We start from the raw sequence: 19,547 nt of genomic DNA, 5'->3' as shown, positions 1-19,547 counted from the left end.
GAGAAAGCTTAAAATAAAAAAAAATAAAAATGTCTCAATCAATGATGTCATTCATTTAAAATTTCACTGAAATCTAAACTTTATTTTACATTAAGTGTCCAGGTTACACAACTCCCAATTATGGTTAAGAAAAACTAAAATGTCTACTTTTTCGAGTGCCAATAATGCACGCCGTCGATTGACCATATGTCTAGCAGTTGAAAAAGTGTCCAAACCCTTCATTAGCTGTGTTAGCTAGTTCATGAACAATGCTAGTTCATCAAAAACATTCTCCTTCGGTAAGTCCAGTTCTAAATGATCCTGAGCTTGCTTTGGCATCGGTTCTTCTGCTACTACTTCTATATTTTCTTCCAATATTGGCATAACAATAGCTTCCATTTCAGCTCTAATGGCAGAGTATGTTTCATTTTGAATAGGGTCTTCGAAAAATTTTAAAAGCTTTAACATGGATCTTATTCAGATGCTTTTGGTCCAGGTAGTACACTGAATCCTTCCGGATAATATCGCTTTGTTATTTCAGTAGCAATGACATTTCTGCAATTATTGGTAGCAGTGTATTCATCTGGTTTTGCTGCTTGAACATTTTTTAGAACAATAGACATCAGTGGATAAACTAATGACAACGAAGTATATTTCTGACCAGATGACATAGTTGTTACCTGCTTTATTGGTTTCAGAATTGGTATAATGGCTTGCGCAAGCAACAAGTTTTCATCCATCATTTGTTGAGTTGACGCATACCCTTTTTGTTGTAAAATTTCGGTCAGACATCATCTCTTATCACCCAACACAACTTCACTAATCGCTCTAACATGTCCAACATGGAATTCCATCGAGTAAAGCAGTTTATGATGACTTCCAATATTTTTTTATCATCCTTAGATCTCAGTGCTGCTTGTTTGTTACACAATTCCTGCATTGCTAATGTACTTTGCTTGAAGTGTGCAGCCAATTGCATTGCAGTCTGAATCATATTCACAATTGCTAAGAGTTTCAGACCAGCTCCAATGACTAACTGTAGCCTGTGAGCAAACAGCGCTGATCCGGCCATTCATCAAGAAAGTCCATTGCTCAGTTTATATTTAAGCCGTTATCATGGACTATAGCAGCGACTTTCTGAACAGGAATTCGCCACTTGTCAGCAGCATCCTGCAAACAAATACTGATGTCTTCTACAGTGTGCCGTTCAGGACATTCTTGTGTCTGCAAGATTGCAAATTCCAGCTCCCATTTTGTATTAACCCAATACGCAGATCAGAAAATAGCAGACTTCATTGCTTGTGATGCACACCCAACAATTTTAGTTAAAGGTGATGGACAGAGTTGTTAGTCCTTGGCCTTGCCTTGAGGCCAAAAATTAAAGCCTTTGCCTTGAAGCTCTTGGCCTTAAAAATTTTGACCTTGGCCTTGATTGTTTTTGCCCAGGCCTTCAAAAAAAAAAAAACATAAAAATAAAGAAATAAAAGTTTTCATTTTTTATTTTTATGTATTTTTGTTTTATATTCATGTTCTTATCTTTTTTCTTTAAAATTAGTGTTTTAAAATGTTTTTAAAACTTAAATAACATGTTTTTAAAAGTAAAGCATGAAGAAAAAAAAACAACAACTAGCTTTTACAAAACTGTTATTTTTTTTTATTAAATAATCAAAATCAGCTCATAAAATCAAATTCGTTGTACCACATGATAAAAAAAGCTCTTCATATGTTGAATTAAATACAGTTTAATAATAAATTTTTATTATGAATAAAATTAGCTACTTTCTTTTGTAGTTTATAGTAGGAAAATATTGTTTGTGGTAATATCAATTTCGCATTATCACAAAAAATTGTCAAAATACAAAGACTATAGACATTTTGTTATATAAAACTGCTCTTTCTTTAATGTATGAGTTTCAATATAATAACTTCTAAACATAGTTTATTGCTATATTTTTTTCCAATATAAACAAGTAAAATTTTAACTATTTTTGGTTTCTGGTAAAATTTTGTAGTTCATCCTTTATGATTTTAAGTCTTTTGCCATTCAAAGTTACAATATAGTTACATACAGATTTTCTTTTTAACTAATGTCGCTTTGTTTGATGCTCTTTATAAGTTTATTCTAGGGGTGTACCGGATTGGAAATTTTGAATACCGGCCAGAACCAGAATTGTCAAAAAAATTCCGGCCAGAATGAGAATTATATTCATGTAATTTTTTACCTTCAAGATTGAAAGTGAAAGCTTCCACCTCAGCCTTGTTGCTACATAATATATATTTCTAACCTATGACTTATAATATATATAAATATATATATATATATATATATATATATATATATATATATATATATATATATATATATATATATATATATATATATATATATATATATATATATATATATATATAAATTAGTAGAAAATCACTTAACAACATTTTTTTTCGTTTAACACAGTGAAAAAATGAAAAAAAATTTTGTTAAGTGATTTTCTACTAATTTTTTATGGCTCTGTTCTTTTAAGAACATTGAGCACTATTTTGTAGAATACATTTATATATATATATATATATATATATATATATATATATATATATATATATATATATATATATATATATATATATATATATATATATATATATATTTAACCTATTTCATTAATTTGATACTTATTTCATTTAAATTTTGTTTTTATTTGTTTCTTATAAGTTTTAACCTGCATAATATTTATACTTAAAATTATTTCTATTTTTATACATTTATGTTAAAATTGAAATATTTACTGCATTAGGTATCCTATACTTTTTAACTATTTAAAAGTTAAGAAACATTTTTGATAAAAAAAGAGCTTGTTAGTTGTTTAAAACTGAATAGCAACTCTTTTTGCACCACAATATTCCTAAACTTTTAGAAATCATTACCAAAGTGATTACAGCAAATAAAATTAGAAAAAGTTACAGTTAAGCGGTCTAAAATAATTTTATTTTTTCGTTTGTTGCACTTTTATGCAGAGACTTGCTCAAAGTAGTGACTTTTTTATTATAAACAAAGAATTTTCAATGGATTTAGTACATACATTGACTATCTTATAACCTGCTGCTATAAGGAAGTGTGCTACATTGACTGAGGATTTGGCATAGGGAAATCTTTTTTCTTTTATCATTTCAAATAAAATTTCTAATGTTTAAAAACCCTCCACTGACGAGAGCGCAACAAGCAAAAAAAAATGAAATTATTTTAGACCGCTTAACTGTAGCTTTGCCCAACATTGCATTGTGTTTGAAAAAGAATTTGGTATTTTTTAGTTAGGTTTACCTATAGTGCTTAATTAGCCTGTAGAACAATGATTTTTTGATTTAATTTACAGTTGATGGAACATGTCTTAAAAAAAAATTAAAGAATAAATTCTGGCAATCTGGCCAGAACCAGAACGGTATAAAAGTCCTTTTTCCTAAGTGCTCCAAAAACTCTTATTCGTCTAGTATTTTTCCTTGAACATCAGTCCTTTGAAATTCGCTTCCTTCATCTTGCTTTCCTGATTCATATAATTTGCAATCCTTCCTTTGCAAGTCATCTGTCAATTGTTATCTTGCTCTACAATCTTCATCTTTTCTCTTCCAGTAAGTTCCAACTCTAATTAGTGGTTGCTTGCAGCCTTGTTGGGTTCTATAATTATTAAATTCAAAACAGGTCGAATAAAACATTGAATCGTTTAGTCGTGAGTTATTGGCACAGGATACTGTAATAAGGCGCTCTAAAAGAGCGGAAAAATTAGAGAGCACACAAACTAATAACAAGCGCGCTGGCACCAATTTGGTATATGAAAATGTAGACCACAAAAGAACGGCAACAGCTGCCTCAAGCAGGTCATACAAAGAAGAAGGTGAATCAGAAGCTGAAGAAGTAAAAGAAGGAAATAAGATTCCATCAGTTAGTGGCATGTTCAAGTTTCTCAGAGCTGAAAAATCTGTAAATATATATGAATGCTGCATGTCAACTGTAAACAAGAAATCAGAGCACATAACGACGCCGAAACTCAACGAAGAAAGCATTTAGGATCTAAAATACACAATATGAAAGAATACATGTATTCTTCACAAAAGAAAATAAGTGAAAAGAAATTCTAATTAATGTCTCTAAAACAAAAGAAAGAAATAGACAAGGCTATATCTAACTGCGTGATTGAAGATTGCTTGCTATTTGGAAAAATAAGCTTTTCGAAAAAATGGAATGTTAAAAAATTTAAATTTATTAGCACCAGGCTATAAGCCTCATTAAAGGCAAACAATTTCTAGGCGACTTTTCTGATCAATATAATGAATTTATTAGGGTGTTAATTATTTTTCTGAAAAAAATCCAATATCTCTCATTATCAACAGATACGTGGAAAAACAAGCATCTAACTCATTTTTTGGGGCTCTCGTTACATTTCTTTGGCAATGACTTTACTGTGTAACTTTAGTGATTGCAAGTTTGTTGTTTGACACTTGTCTGTTAATCTGAAAAGTTTCATTAAAAATTAATTGACATTAAAAATTAATTGATGATATTCAACAAAATAGTTGCAGTGACTGCAGATAATGCATCAGAGGTTGTGAAAGCTGTCTTGATCGATTTTGGAGTAAGATTCTCTCGCTTCTGTCATAATTTAAATTAATCTGTACAACCATTAGTAAAGCAGCCTAAAAAAAGTAAATGAAGAAACAGACAAAATAGATGAAACTCTAGAATCAGAAAATGAGTATAATACTGAGTCAGATAACGAAAACTAAGAAGTCGATGATTCTGAATTTAAATTTAGAATTTATAAAAATTTAGAAGATGCAGATTTAGATGAAGAAGAACAACAATAACAAGAACAAGGGTTGAATAAAGCAATCGCGAAATGCAAAATCCGGAAAAATATCTGTTCTTCAAAATTTTAGTTTATGCAAATCTGTGTTCTTTGTTTTTAAGGGCCAAATTAACTTAAATTTGTTAGCAAAAAAGTTATAAAAACACTCTAATAACTAACTGCATTATAAAAGTAATAACACCATAGTAGTGCTATCATTTTTATAATGCACTTATAACTTTTATAATTTATTCTTTGTTCAAACAACATAAGCAACCCCAAATTTTAATTGAAGTAGAAAAGCATCTAGAAAAATAGAGTGGATATTCAAATAATATTTAAAACTTATATAGGAACTTAAACAACTTTATAAAAACGTAATGAATAAAAAGTTTAGTATTATGAAAAAACGTTACTTATGATCCGTAAAAACGCGCTGTAATTTTAAAATTAACCAATAAAAACTTTTTATTAGTCGATTTTAAAATTAACGCACACTTTCACTGACTATTAGTAATGTTTTTCACAATGCCATACTTTTTATAAGGTTATTTAAGTGTATTTGTAAAAGTTCCTGATGTTTTTAATAATATTTGAATATTCACTCTACTCACAAATTTATAAGTACTTTGTTAAAGTAATAACACTATTATAGTTTTATTATTTTTATAATGCAGTTAGTGACTAGTTAGTGTTATTACTTTGGTAGCTGTAAGTTTATTGTTTTGTTTTTTAAAACTTTTTTGATAACAAACTTAAGATAATTTGCTCTTTGAAAACAAAGTACACAGCTTTGCATAAACTGAAATTTTGAAGATCAGATATTTTTCCAGATTTTGCAAATTGCAATTGCTTAATTCAATTCTTGAAGAAAAAAACAAAGTAAGTCCAGATTGTATTACGAAGGTTTTAAGTCTATTGTTTCGAATCAAAAAGTTAGTTAAAATGATTCAAAAATGTGGAAGTATTTGTAGTTATGCTTAAAAGGAAATTAACATAACACCAGATTTAAACAACATTAAGAACTTTATCATTGATTTTCATATTTACTGGAATTCTACATATTTAATGCTCAATCGACATGTGAAGTTAAAAGATACCGCTATTCTCATTACAGAAAACCAAAAAACATTTGCTGGAATAACTAAAAAACAAATTGAAAAATTGAAAAAGTTAGAACTTACAGACAAAGATTTAGCACTTGTTGATATTTTAATCAAAATTCTTGAGCCATTTTTTTAAAGTTACAAAAATGCTATCGGGAAGAAATTACAAGACTTTACCATTATCTTTTGTTGCCAAAAGAACTTTGTATTATAGTCTTGAAACTGAACCTGGTGATTTTAAAAAAAAAGCAATAAAAGAATTCCTATTTAGCAACTTGAGGCATCACTTTGTTAGCAAGACTAAAATTACAGACACTCAAAATAAAATCATATTGAAAGCAGCTTATTTAGATCTATTTAATTTAAAATGGTTAAGCGCAAAAGAAATTATAAAGCACAGAAAAAGAGTTAGTATCTTTAAAAATACATGGCCTCCTCCATTTCAAAATACCCAACAAAAACGATTTTGGACCTAATCTAGCAAAAAGTATAAAACAATCTGTAACAAACAAGCTAGCTGGCAGTTTAGGCTCATTTGTCTCTCAAGCAACTCCAAGAAATGCAAAAGATAAACGTATACTGGGATAAATAAACTTTTATAGAAAAGAAGCTTCCCTTAGTCCTTTAAGTTTTAGTCAACTTTGAAAAAAAAAACTCATCAAGTTTGCGAATGTTAGCTAGTGTGTGGTTCGAAAGTATTGCATTATACCATTATCTTCTGTTGCAGTAGAACCTATTTTTAGTAAAGCAAACTTTATTCAAAGAAAAGAAGCAGCCTTTCATTCAGAAACTAAAGATATACATTAGTTTTTAAGAGTGCAAAAAGAAGCCTTATATATGACCAACTATTTGAAAAAATAAATCTTATTAAATAAAGAAAATTAAATAATAAAGAACCTTTAACTTTTTTTTAAACTTTCCAATGGAAAGTGATTAGAAAGTAAAGGGAAATAGGATTAAATTTAATTAATAGTAATATTATAAATTTAATACCATGTTAAAACCTAAAGAAAGTGATTAATTTTTAAATACATTCCACTTTCTGGAAATTGGAAATAGATTGAATTCAATCCATTTCCACTTCCCAGAAAGTTGGAAGCTTTCTCTTTTTTTTTGCCTTTAATCTAATGTATATCTTTAGTTTCTGAATGAAAGGCTGCTTCTTTTCTTTGAATAAAGTTTGCTTTACTAAAAATAGGTTCTACTGCAACAGAAGATAATGGTATAATGCAATAGTTTCGAACCACACTAGCTAACAATATGGAAAAATATCTGATCTTCAAAATTTCAGTTTGTGCAAAGCTGTGTACTTTGTTTTCAAAGAGCAAATTATCTTAAGTTTGTTATAAAGTTAAATAAAGTATATAAATTATAAGTATATAAACTTAAAGTATTTAAACTTTATAATAACTATATAAATAAACTATATAAAGAAAGTATAATTAAATAAACATTTTCCAATATAAATACATTTAATTTGCAAACACTTTCTAATACTGTTGAAACTGATTTCCGAAACTGGTTAGAAAGCGAAATCGAACAGCCCTAATATTACCTTTGAAATATGATGTATGTTACCTTTGAAATATTAAGCATATTACCTTTAAAAAAGAAACATGAAATTATGCTAATATATATTCTTTTAAGAAATGCCACATTAATAAATCTTAATAATAGTTTTTATAATGTAAAACTCTTTTTTCAAGAATCAAGTGCCAGGAAAAAGGTTCTGTTCACAATGTTATACGTTGGTAATATTAATTTTAAATATTCAATCAATAATAATTCAAGTCAATAATAAAGTACAAAAATCCAACTGCACAGAACATTTTGAGTTTTTTTTTTTAAACCTGTGATTTTGAAAAGTTTTTACTTCACTGATGTTTTTGGGTTATCAAATAAAATTATTTGGCAAAACATCAGGATGTTAGCCAGGAAAAAATTTAATACAGCGTACTCATTATATTGGACATTTAGTTGTGGCGAATAAAAAAGTAAAATAAAAAGCAGAAAAAAAAGTTTGACAACTATGGCTTGCACCCACCATTTCCTAATGTCAAATAAAAAAATTTTAAACTTGTTTCATTCTAAGCAATCTTCTTAAGTTTTTTTTATCAAGAGAAGTGATTTAAATCACTTCTCTCCTTTGTGTGATAAAGTAGAGAGAAAACAAGAATGAAAGACAATTGTTTGCAATTAAAATTTGAATGAACAAATTTGATACTTTGATATATTTGAACTGTGTAGATTGCTTTTAAATACAGTTTTAAAAAGTTTAAACAATTTTTTAAATATAATATTTAGGGCTTTAAAACATTGTCAGCGATAAGTAAAAAAACTAAAGTCTATAGCTTTTAAATAAAAAAAGTTTTTAATAGTTTGATAGCTTTTTAATGAGAAATTGCTTGGCCAATTTTGGTCGAATAGAATGTTAGTTAAAGGAACTTTAATTGCAAGGAGTAGAGTGAGATTTGTTAACTGCACCAGGACAACAAAAAAATTTAATTGGCGCATTTATTTGTATTTTGGGTATTTAAATTTAAAAATAAGTATTTAAATACAAAATATATTTTTTTTTAATTTAAAAATATAAAATTTACATAAATTTTGTATTTGTAAGTAAAAAAATACTATAAAAATTTATGTAAATCTATCTTCTTTTATTTTTTATGTGAATATAACATAAAAAATACGATTCATTTAACTTATTTTAAAGAATATTATTACTTAATAATATGCAAAGACTTTTGTAACTTTTCTAACTTAAGATAAATGGTAAAAATATAAATAAAGCGTTTTTGAATAATACGAACAATAAAAAAATTAAAAAGTTTTTTTTCAATTTTTAAATGAATGATCTTGCTTGTCAATGATCAACTTTTTTAAACTTATTTCTTTGCCATGGGTACTAATTATGTTTTCAACGTGTCTAGCGCAACACCTTAAATCTGAGCCTGATATAGGTTGTTTTTTTTTACTATGATCTTTTGAACTTTTGGGAATTGTAAACCAATTGGAAATTGCGTGCTATATGCTGTGCCATTAGGCTGGCTAACACAATGAACATTATAGAAAAGATTAAAAGATGATATTCAAAACAAAAACGAATTTATGAAAAATCTAATTATTTTAAAAAGGAGCAAGCTGGTGAGAATTTTTATTTTTTTATAAATTTATACTAACTTTCATTGAAAATATTTAGTTATGTCATTTCGACTATTTTGTTAGTTTTGTCATTATATGTTTTATACACAGGTAAGTAAGCAAAATCATTTGTGAGCATCTCCTTAAAAATATTTGCATGTACATTCCTAAAAAAATTTCATTTGGTTTGTATATATTTAAATACAGCTTCAAAAAAATCAGCTCATTTTTTTGGTTTTGCAAAGAAGACTGAATAATAATAATAGATATCTCATAATAATGAAGAATAATAATAGATATCACATAATTCTTATTAACAAATGAAGCTGTTATACTGATAGAATCATTAGAAACTGTAGAAAAAGGTTAGCTTATACATAGCAAGAAGAATTAGTTTTTAAGTACTTAAAGGAAAGTCACATTTCATTGCATAACAAAAATGCTTAATGCTAATAAATGTAACTTTAACACAGCTTTGATATTTACATTGTTAAAAGTAAAATACTGTCATTAACATATTTTAAAGTACCACATTGCAATTAAACTTTATCTTAAACCTGTTAAAAATCATTGAAACTAATATAACAAAAATTACTGATGAAATCTAAATTTGGTATTTGAAAAAGATTATATTTCCTGATAATTTATTTCTTAAACAATCTTATGCTTAACATAACGTTTGGTTATCACAACTTTTTTTTTTTAATGTATTTAATGAAAAATTTTCAATAAAGATGATAAACAATTTATAGATAATATCAGTTACAAAGGTATTCAAAAACATAACTTATGTTTATAAATAAACTACATCAAAAGAACTTAAATATTGCATTAATAAAAAACAAAAAAATTTAAATCCATTTGTCAAAACGATTCTATTAAAAGTTAGAAACCCAGAGTTTATTTGGGGATACCATTTTTTTCTGGCAACAAGGAGGAGGGGTGCTGTGAAGGGTTGTCTTAGAGATAGCCCCTCCTCCCCTAGTTAAAACTCTTGGTGTGACAATGATTATTATCATTAGTTTGTTTGTGTTTACCTTGTTTAGTTTTATAGGAAGATAAGGAGTTAATTTAAAATAGCAACCCGTTATAAAAGGCATTTCTTTGAACGCATGAATTTACCGGTGGATGTAAGCATATGCTACTTTAGTTATGCTAAGAAAAACTTTTTTATTTAAGATTTTAATAAATGCTTAAGTTGCAAATACTACGCTGTTGTAAATATTCATTGAAAATTGTTTAAAGTATTTTAAACATTTAGTAACTATATTTTAGTAATTTTAATTTTAATAGCTATCAGTGTTTTAAACTGCAAACAATTTTATTCAGGTCATTGCTTTAAACAAATTTTTTTAATACATCTTTATTGAGCAAAAATAAACCCAGTCATTTTTCTGATGCTTTTAGAACATTGTCTTGTATTCAAGATTGTCACACTTGTTATGCTTGTCCTAAAAATTCAAGACAAAGTATTGTGCAAAAAAACTGCAACAACAAAAAAAGTACAAAAGACAACTTTTGCATCATTCAGAGGAACATAAAATAATGTTATTAGTTTTCAAATGTAATAAATAAAACTAACAATTTTACTTCAGGTCTTCATTTATATCGTATCAACAAAAAAGGAACCAAAAAAGCTTTGTAAACTAAAAATGATTCACAATTCTTACAAATAAGTGAAATTTAACATTGATCCAAGGCACGTAATAGAATACAAAATTGCTGCTATAAAAATGTGTTTTGACAAGTAGTTTATTTATATACATGTTTTAATTAAATTTTAATTTTATGAGCCAGTTTAAATTGTTTAACTAAAAAATATATTTTCACATTATTTTTGATAAACATTTAATTTAAAAATTGGAAAAAAAAAGTTGGTTGATTCCTAAACAACATCCTGCTGATTTTTTTAAAACTAATTTATTTCCAACAAGGCTGTAAGCAATCACTAATTGAGTTGGGAGTTAACTAAAAACAAAGAAAAAAGAGTTAATGAGCAAGGAAGCATTTGACAGAAGACTTGAAAAACTAAAAACTGTGTGTGTCAGGAAAACATGAAGATGGGAAAGAATTCTAAAGGACTGATATTCACAGAAAAAGAAACATCCTAACTATTTATGTTATTTATAATTGTTTTTTTAATTAGTTTAGAGAGCATTGAAGAGATCTGGAAAAAGATCTTTAAAAGGTGTCAAAAAATTTAAAGAGAGAAATAACTGTAGCAAATAAACTGAAGTGATATTGCTGATTTGGAACAAACAATGGCTTGCAATAACAAAAATATTAAAAATTTAAAAAGTTGTTTTAGTGGAAAAGATGAACAAAATGATTAGATTAAGATGAGAAAAAGCAGCTAAATTAGCTTAACTAGGATCATTATATTTTTAAATTAGCTACACGATTAGGTAATTAGTATCCCCTTAGACTCTGGAACACAACATTTTAAGACTCTGGAACATGACATTTTAAGCTCTTTCATTAATATTGCAGTATTCACAATCATTATATTTACTATGTAGATAAATATATATAGTAATATAAATATAATATAAAAAGTGATAATCAAATACAAAATATGATGAAACATAAATAAAAACAAGTGTAAAACTAATGTGATAAAAAATATTTTTTATCGCATTAGTTTTACATTACAACCCTATCAACCCGTTAACTCTGAAGTACGAGCCTTATCAAAAAAGGATGCTGCATGGAGAAACAAGCTGAGTATGGTACTAGCATACTACTAATGAGGATAATGAACTCATAAATGTATTAGATTAACTTCTAGACTATCAACTTTTGAAAAAATTTCAAACTATCCAAAATATATGCCAAAACATGCCAGCTTTTTTTAATATGCAAATTTTCGCAACACAGAATTAATTGTGTATAGAAATTGCTGATTAGAAAGAGTAAAACAAAAAAAAGTTGTGCAGTAGTAATATAGTGGTAAAGTGGCTTGCCTCTTAAGCGAGAAGTTAAGAGTTTGATCTAACCCCACATCCCAGGTAGTACCGTGCTCAACTGGTTTCTCAGTGGTCTTGTTTGCCAAGGTTCGTGCTTCGGAATTATCAATTACGAGAGGGTTGTAACCACATCTAAAAGTAGCTCAACTTAGGTGGCCTTCTCAACCTTGGGGAAGTGAACTAAAATAAAATTTAAGAAAAAATAAAATAAAATTTAAGAAATTTGTTTCAAATCTGTAAACAACTCAAGAAAGTACAGTAAAACATTTTTGCCAAACATATTCCAAAACTATATTTTTTGTCTATAATCTAAATAAATTAAAGAATATGTTTAAAATGCATAAAAATCATTAAATGCAAAGTACTGCTAATATAATAATAATAATAATAATAATATTAAAAGTAATAATAATAAAAATAATATTTTTTTATGAAAAAATTATCATAATGAATAAATATGCTGATTTTTTATTAAAACCCTATCACAAAAAATGGGATTTTTTAAAACCATATAACGATCCTATTTATAAGCATAAACAACAAACCTCTATATATTTTAAACCTACATACACAGCATTACAGTAGAAACTTTTTTACAGTTTAAGATTTAAATATTTTACTTTGGTCTTTTGCAGTGAATTAAATTTATATAATAAATGCATAACAGTATGATTTAAAAAACTTTTAAAATATTCATGTTATGTTAATTGAAAATACATTTTCTATGTAAGATAACTAAAAGTAGTATAATGATTTCTGTAAAAATTTCTAAAAAATTCAATAAACTTTTTGTAGAAAAACTTAAAATACCTGGCATTCATTTTTATCTACTTTTTGGATCTCAGCTCTATAATACTCATCATCTTCGCTAAATGTAGTCACACATTGAAGACCTACAACAGGGTTAGCTATTAAATCAGTATTTTCTGAATTTTTGTATACTGTCTTTATATCACTCATAAGTCGAAGAAGCTTTTCTGAAGAGTGAGATAAATGCACAAAAAATTTGTTTGGACTAAAACTAGTAATAATAAAAACTGTTTCTTCTTTTCCGATTTCAATATTTGGTGATATAAAACTAATTACAGATTCAACATTACTCTTAAAACCAATTGACTGAGAGCTTAGTGATTGGTTAGCTTTCTCTAAAGTTGGCATACCGGTTGCTGCCACTAATTTTTCATTAACCAACATTTGATTAATTGGATTATTCTTGTTGTCATATAAAATTACATCAGTTGATTGTTCTGAAATATGCATTATTAATGCAGATAATGAATATTCAGTAAATGCAAGTTTTTGAAATAGAAAATTTGCTTCTTCTGAATACTTTGTTTCAGTTTCAAGGGGTTTTATCCCTGAAAGTGAACAACAAAAAGCCATTGATGGTATTGCACAAAAGTCAGGATTCAATTCCTTTATATCAGTTTTATTAATGACCTCAGTATTTCCATAATCAACAAAAAAAATGTCACATGTATTTATTTGCGTACTTTTTATTAATCCTCTGTACCATTGATTATCTTCAGAAAATTTTGCACAACAAGGTTGATCTGTTTCAAAAATTGTTAAGTTATTTCTTACATTAACACATTGCAGTTGCTCTTGTAGATTAAACAGCTTTTCTTTGGAAGATGTAGATTGACAATAAAATTCATTCAAACTTTGAAAAAAGACAACATATACATCAATACGCTTTTGTGGACTAATTTCTGAAAACATGGGGATTACACTTTTAACAGATTTCATGGAGCCAGGAATACTGTTAGATGCAGAGTTAGAAGAAGAGTGTTGTTTTATGTAACCAACACTTTCAATTGATGATTTTATTGGTTTTGGGAGTGCAAAACCTGTAGAAATAAGTTGATCAGCAAGGGTAACTAAAGCATCTAAATTTGTATAAAGTTTTATCACTAAAATGTTTCTGCTATAAAGACGAACTGCTATACCAGCAACTTCTTTGTCTAATAATTGTTTTTTTATCAGCTCTATTGCACTCTCATTCCATTTATTATTGTTAAGAACAGGCTCAATATCTGCTAGCATACATTCATGTGCAAATGCTGGAATATCAAAAAATTGTGGAGGGAGATCTCGTAATGAATCATATGAAATAAAATCATTAATTCCAATATCTAGAAAAAATACTTCAACATGTCGAATCGTTTTTTCAACATAAATAATTTGCGATCGATACCAAGCTTTATTAATTGAAGACTGACCCAAACAAAGTTCACCTATTACAGGATCCAAAATTCTTTTTTCAAGCATATTAGAATTTACTAAAAATTTGATTCCTTCTTCCATCCTCTCATACTTAGCAGCAACAGAGGGTTCGGATAATTGGCAAAATATATGCCCATTTACAGGATCAACATAAGTGGTTTTCCACTTAGTTATTTTACCAAACGGTAACGCTTCCATGGAAGATAGGCTACGTACGCTCATGCTTGCGACTAGAAATCAAGCACGCTGGAAAAAATCAATTAAAAAATCTAATTTGATATTTATTAGTCATTTATTTAAACTACACTGTCGGGGGTTGATTTTTCAACTTTTTTTTTTAAAATCAATGGGTATATTTTTAAAAGCTGACATTTTTATATTTATTTATAAAAATGTATACCTTATGACATTTGATTGCAAAAATGTCACCCGTAAATATGAAATTGTAATATGAAAATAAAAATTGTAAATGTTTTTTAACAATTTTTAATGTGTAGCACAAAGATATTGTAATTTTAATAATTACAATATCATTGGTGTAGCGTGATACAAATAAACAAACATATAAGTATATAAGTTTGAGTATACATTGTTTGAATGCATCCAATGTTATCAATTTCTGCAAGCACAAGATTGAATTATTGTCATTAGCAGTCAAGATAAACGTGTTCCAATCAAGGTGATTTTTTGTGTTTACTAGATTTCATTTTAATTTTGCATGTAACTTAAAATTATTTCAATTTACTTTATATTTCAGAATGTCCAGAATAAGCTCCGAGATAGCTGAAAAACCTGAAAATATCAAAGTCTGGACAAAAAATCTAGTCCACTTTGAGAAATCAAAATCAACAAGATCTCACATACACAAAGTTTTGCAGCCACTTGGCATTATGAATAAAATGCCAAAAGCTTATTCTGTTATTGGTCGGTATAATTACATATCAAATTTAGAGAAGTCAGTGTATTCCAGATGTAAAATGGTTGGCGCAGAATTATCTGATTTATGGCTTAAACTGAGTTTACCAAAAATTAATGAAAGGTCTATAACAAAAAAAGGAGAAATTCTTATTAAGAAATATCATTCTGTTCTAAAATCCAAACAATGTTTTGAAGTAAAGTAGGATTATTTATTTGATATAACCAAAGTGAATGGTAACTGGCTTAGCAATGAAGATAAAGAATTTTATATATTTCAGGTGAAAACTGATGGTCAAGCTGGTTATAGCACATCAAAAATTGTTAAAGTACATTCATCTAAAGCTGGCAAGAAGAGAACTATCATAGCTGAAACAGGTACAGTAGAGGTCAGTGATGACAATAAAGGAGATAATGAACAAGATGATGAGCAAGATTCTGATTATAATCCGCTAGGCCAAAAAACAAAGAGAAAATATGAGAACACCACTGTTGCTGTTAACTTAGTTAAGAAGTCAAAACTAAGTATTAAGAGATCAGCAGAAGTTTGCAAAAATTTATCTGAATGTGGTGTTAATGTGCAAGCACCATCCAAATCTGGGGTTTATAGAGCTACAATGTCAGAAGCTCAAAAAATGGAAAAGCATATGATTAATCATTTAAAAAATGATGATTGGGTGTTGCATTTTGATGGTAAAAGAATTTCCGGGATTGAGTATCAAGTCTTGATTTTAAAAAATGCAGAAAAGGAGGTCAAGTTAGCCATTTTGAAACTGGGTCTGGGTGATGGTAAAGCTAATAGTATTTACAGTGGAATAGCTGAAGTGCTAGATAAATTTCAACTATGGAGTAGTATTAAAGTTATAATATCTGATACCACAAGTGTTAATACTGGAAGTAAAAATGGAGTTGTAAGCCAACTTCAAAGAGAATTTGAAAGAAAAAATCTTGAACCAGTTCAATTTATTGGTTGTCAGCATCATGTGTTAGACACAATTTTGAAGCATTCCATGAATGAAATTTTAGATGAAGGAAAAAGCTCATCACCAGAAATACATTACAAATTTATTTTAAACCTGCAAAAAGACTATGAAAATTTAACATCAAACTTTAAACAAGGTGAAAAAATTTGTAAAGTAAAGACTAATAAATGGAGAGATGATATGGACTTTTTGTTTGAGTTGGTACAAAGTTACCGATACATGAAGATGAATGGTAGCTATCCGGCTATAAAATTCAAAAGTCTGCCATCATTGAACAATGCCAGATGGAATTCAAAAGCAATCTATGCTCTTCTGGCATATATTTTAAATGAGTCGAATAATAATCAACTTTGCATGGTTTGTGACATCATTACATCAGCCTGGTCTGATATATGGTTTTCTGACATGCAATACTCAGAACATAATTTTAACAATTTAGAGCAAGCAATAACTTTAACTACAGCCATGAAAATCTTGAAAACATTTTGGTCCCAGGAGCCCAGTCGCATACAAGGAATTCAGAGATCTAATATCTGTGCGGAAAGAGCCATAAAAATTATGCAAGAAATTTACGCAAAAGATATTGACAAGATGAACTTCAGATTTATTCTGCACAACAACTTTTAAATTGCACAAACAATTGATCTTTGTATATTAATGAACAGAAAGTTTTGTAAAAATAAATTGCTTTTTTTCTATTAATTTGTCGATTTTTACGTTATATTTTTTTACTTACGAGGGACATTTTCGAAACTTTAGTCAGTAAAACTTTTGCAATTGGTAATCTCATGTAGAATGTCAGATTTTGGCACTATACCCATGTATAGTTGTAAAAAAATCAACCCCCTACTAAACTGGTTAGTGCTAAATAATGTCGTTCAAAAGTATATTTCCGATTTTACTAAAATCGCAGACCTAGAAAAATCTAAACGAATGCGTAATTTGCATGTTTTTTAAAACGATATTAAAATTTATAAATCACCTCGTGCGCTAAACTAAAGCTTATGTTTAGGCTGATAAAAATAAAAATAATATTCAAAATAATAAAAAAACAATACTAAAATAACAATGATACCCAAGAACAAAAAAAAACAGTAGCAATACTAATTAACCAAAAGGCAATATTAACTTAAGTTTTAGAAGTATTAAAGATGACATGACATTTAAATCAGGTATTCAAACAAATCAAATTTTTATTTGTTTTTAGAAGAAGAACAAACTCAATCTTCTAGATCAAGATCTAGCAAATCCAGATCCAGTAGATCAAGTAAAACATTCTATATATATATATATATATATATATATATATATATATATATATATATATATATATATATATATATATATATATATATATATATATATATATAAAAACACACACACACACACACACACACACACACACACACACACACACACATATATATATATATATATATATATAAACACACACACACACACACACACATATATATTAGCCTGTGTCAAAAAAATAAAAATAAAAACACATAAAAAAATTTAAATTTAAAGTTTACATAAACTGTAGGTCAAGTCTAATAAGATTACAATGATGCTTCTTTTTCCCAATTTTTGTGCAAAACTAGAAATTTTTTGAATTTTATAATAAAAAATTATCCTTGTACTTTTTTGGACTAAAATTTATAAAGTATTTACTACAAATTGTAACCTTTTTATCCGAATATATCAAATATTATCTCTAGTCATTTTTTTATTGAACCTTTCACACAATTAGTCACTGTCAAATTTTATTTCACTGCCTAGTATACTGCCCAATTAAACTTTACATTGCATAAATATAGATTAGTTTTATTTTTCCAGATAATTGAAATAATAACTAAAATGAAAGGAATTAAAAGAAAAAATTGTTCTACCAATCCAATGAGAACTCTTTATCTCCTGAAATACGCCATTAATGGTCTACCAGATAGAAAGCTTTCTACCATAAATATATATATATATATATATATATATATATATATATATATATATATATATATATATATATATATATATATATATATATATATATATATATATATATATATATATATATATATACTTATATATATATTTATATATTTATATATATATACGGCTTGACCATTGGTTGATTAATCGGCCAATGGCATCGGTTGATTATTCGGCATTGGCCGATGCATTGGCTCATAAACCAAACCAAACTGGTGCATAGTCACATCTAATATATGCAAATTGCATACCTAATATTAGGGTATTAGCTTTATATACATACATTAAACCCTATCCTTAGCCTTAATCGGTTTTTGCCGATGACACACCACTAATATATATATATATATATATATATATATATATATATATATATATATATATATATATATATATATGAAATCCACATTTCATATTTCTTAGAAGTTTTGTTTGGCGATACTAAATGTTCACAAAAATCAATTTTTATTAGATTTAGAAAAATCAAGCTAGAAATTTTTAATGAGGAAAATAATTTGATAATGTATCTATCTTTGAATGGAACACTCTAGCTTCTATTTTTCGGTATTTCTTGGTATTTTTATGGAAAAACCCAAAAAAGCTTTAACTTACTTGACTCATGCAATTCATAATGAAACTTTTGCTAGAAGTGATTATCGCAAGTTATTCAAGCTAAGTTAATTCTTCCTAGACAGAGTTATTCAGAATTTTTGATTCTTGCAGCCTGGTGCAATGCATGAGGCAAGATTCATGACTGATGCAATATATATTTTAAAAGTTCAGATTATCAAAGTTACACATCAGATATTACCACTGAACAATGAGGAAAAGTTTAACTATGCCAGCTTCATAACATTTATGTATGTCCTATGGTTCCTAAAAGTTAGAATAACAGCCTTTTACAGGGTTAAAGCTCCTCTCTGAATTGCAAACTAAATGAGGTCTTCTTGTTCTGGCAATGTTTTTTCATCAAGCCATGTTAATGTTTTGTTTATTCTGGCTTTTATTTTTGAATCCAGGAGGTCAAAAGTAGCATTAGGAGCGCGACGTAAAAAAAAGTCAAGCATGCCCAAGATCCTTTCAGCATCCATTGTATGTGGTGGAGCAGATAGTGTGGCTTTTATCATTTCTTTAGATGGATTTAAGAGATTACTAGTCAAATACCTGGCCATTTGTCTTTTAATAACTGTCTGTGTGGAGCTTATCAAAGCTGATAAAATCTTTACTAAAATTTTTTTATTTTTAATGACACAAAGTGATTGGTGTACCTTATCTTCTTTAATATTCAATATTTGACTAAATACATCCACATCTGTAAAAAGAATTGATTCTGGATTACTTTCGAAGCTGGATAATTTCTTTATTGCTTACTGGAAAATGTCCCCCTAATAAAAAAAGATT

The 19,547-nt window shown here is 27.6% G+C and overlaps 1 protein-coding gene across 1 annotated transcript in view; it reads right to left on the bottom strand.

Annotated features, from left to right (window-relative positions):
- LOC100210185 (tudor domain-containing 6) overlaps positions 1-14,594 on the bottom strand; it is a 41,834-nt gene extending 27,240 nt beyond the window's left edge. Inside the window, exon 1 of the mRNA XM_065814606.1 lies at positions 12,844-14,594. Coding sequence (XP_065670678.1) covers positions 12,844-14,481 — 1,638 coding nt within the window. The 5' untranslated portion in view covers positions 14,482-14,594. The remainder of the gene's footprint in view (positions 1-12,843) is intronic.
- Between the last annotated feature and the right edge of the window lie 4,953 nt (positions 14,595-19,547).

Source organism: Hydra vulgaris, chromosome 12 (assembly GCF_038396675.1).
Source record: "Hydra vulgaris chromosome 12, alternate assembly HydraT2T_AEP".
NCBI lineage: Eukaryota > Metazoa > Cnidaria > Hydrozoa > Anthoathecata > Hydridae > Hydra > Hydra vulgaris.
This window is presented reverse-complemented; position numbering and strand designations above follow the sequence as displayed.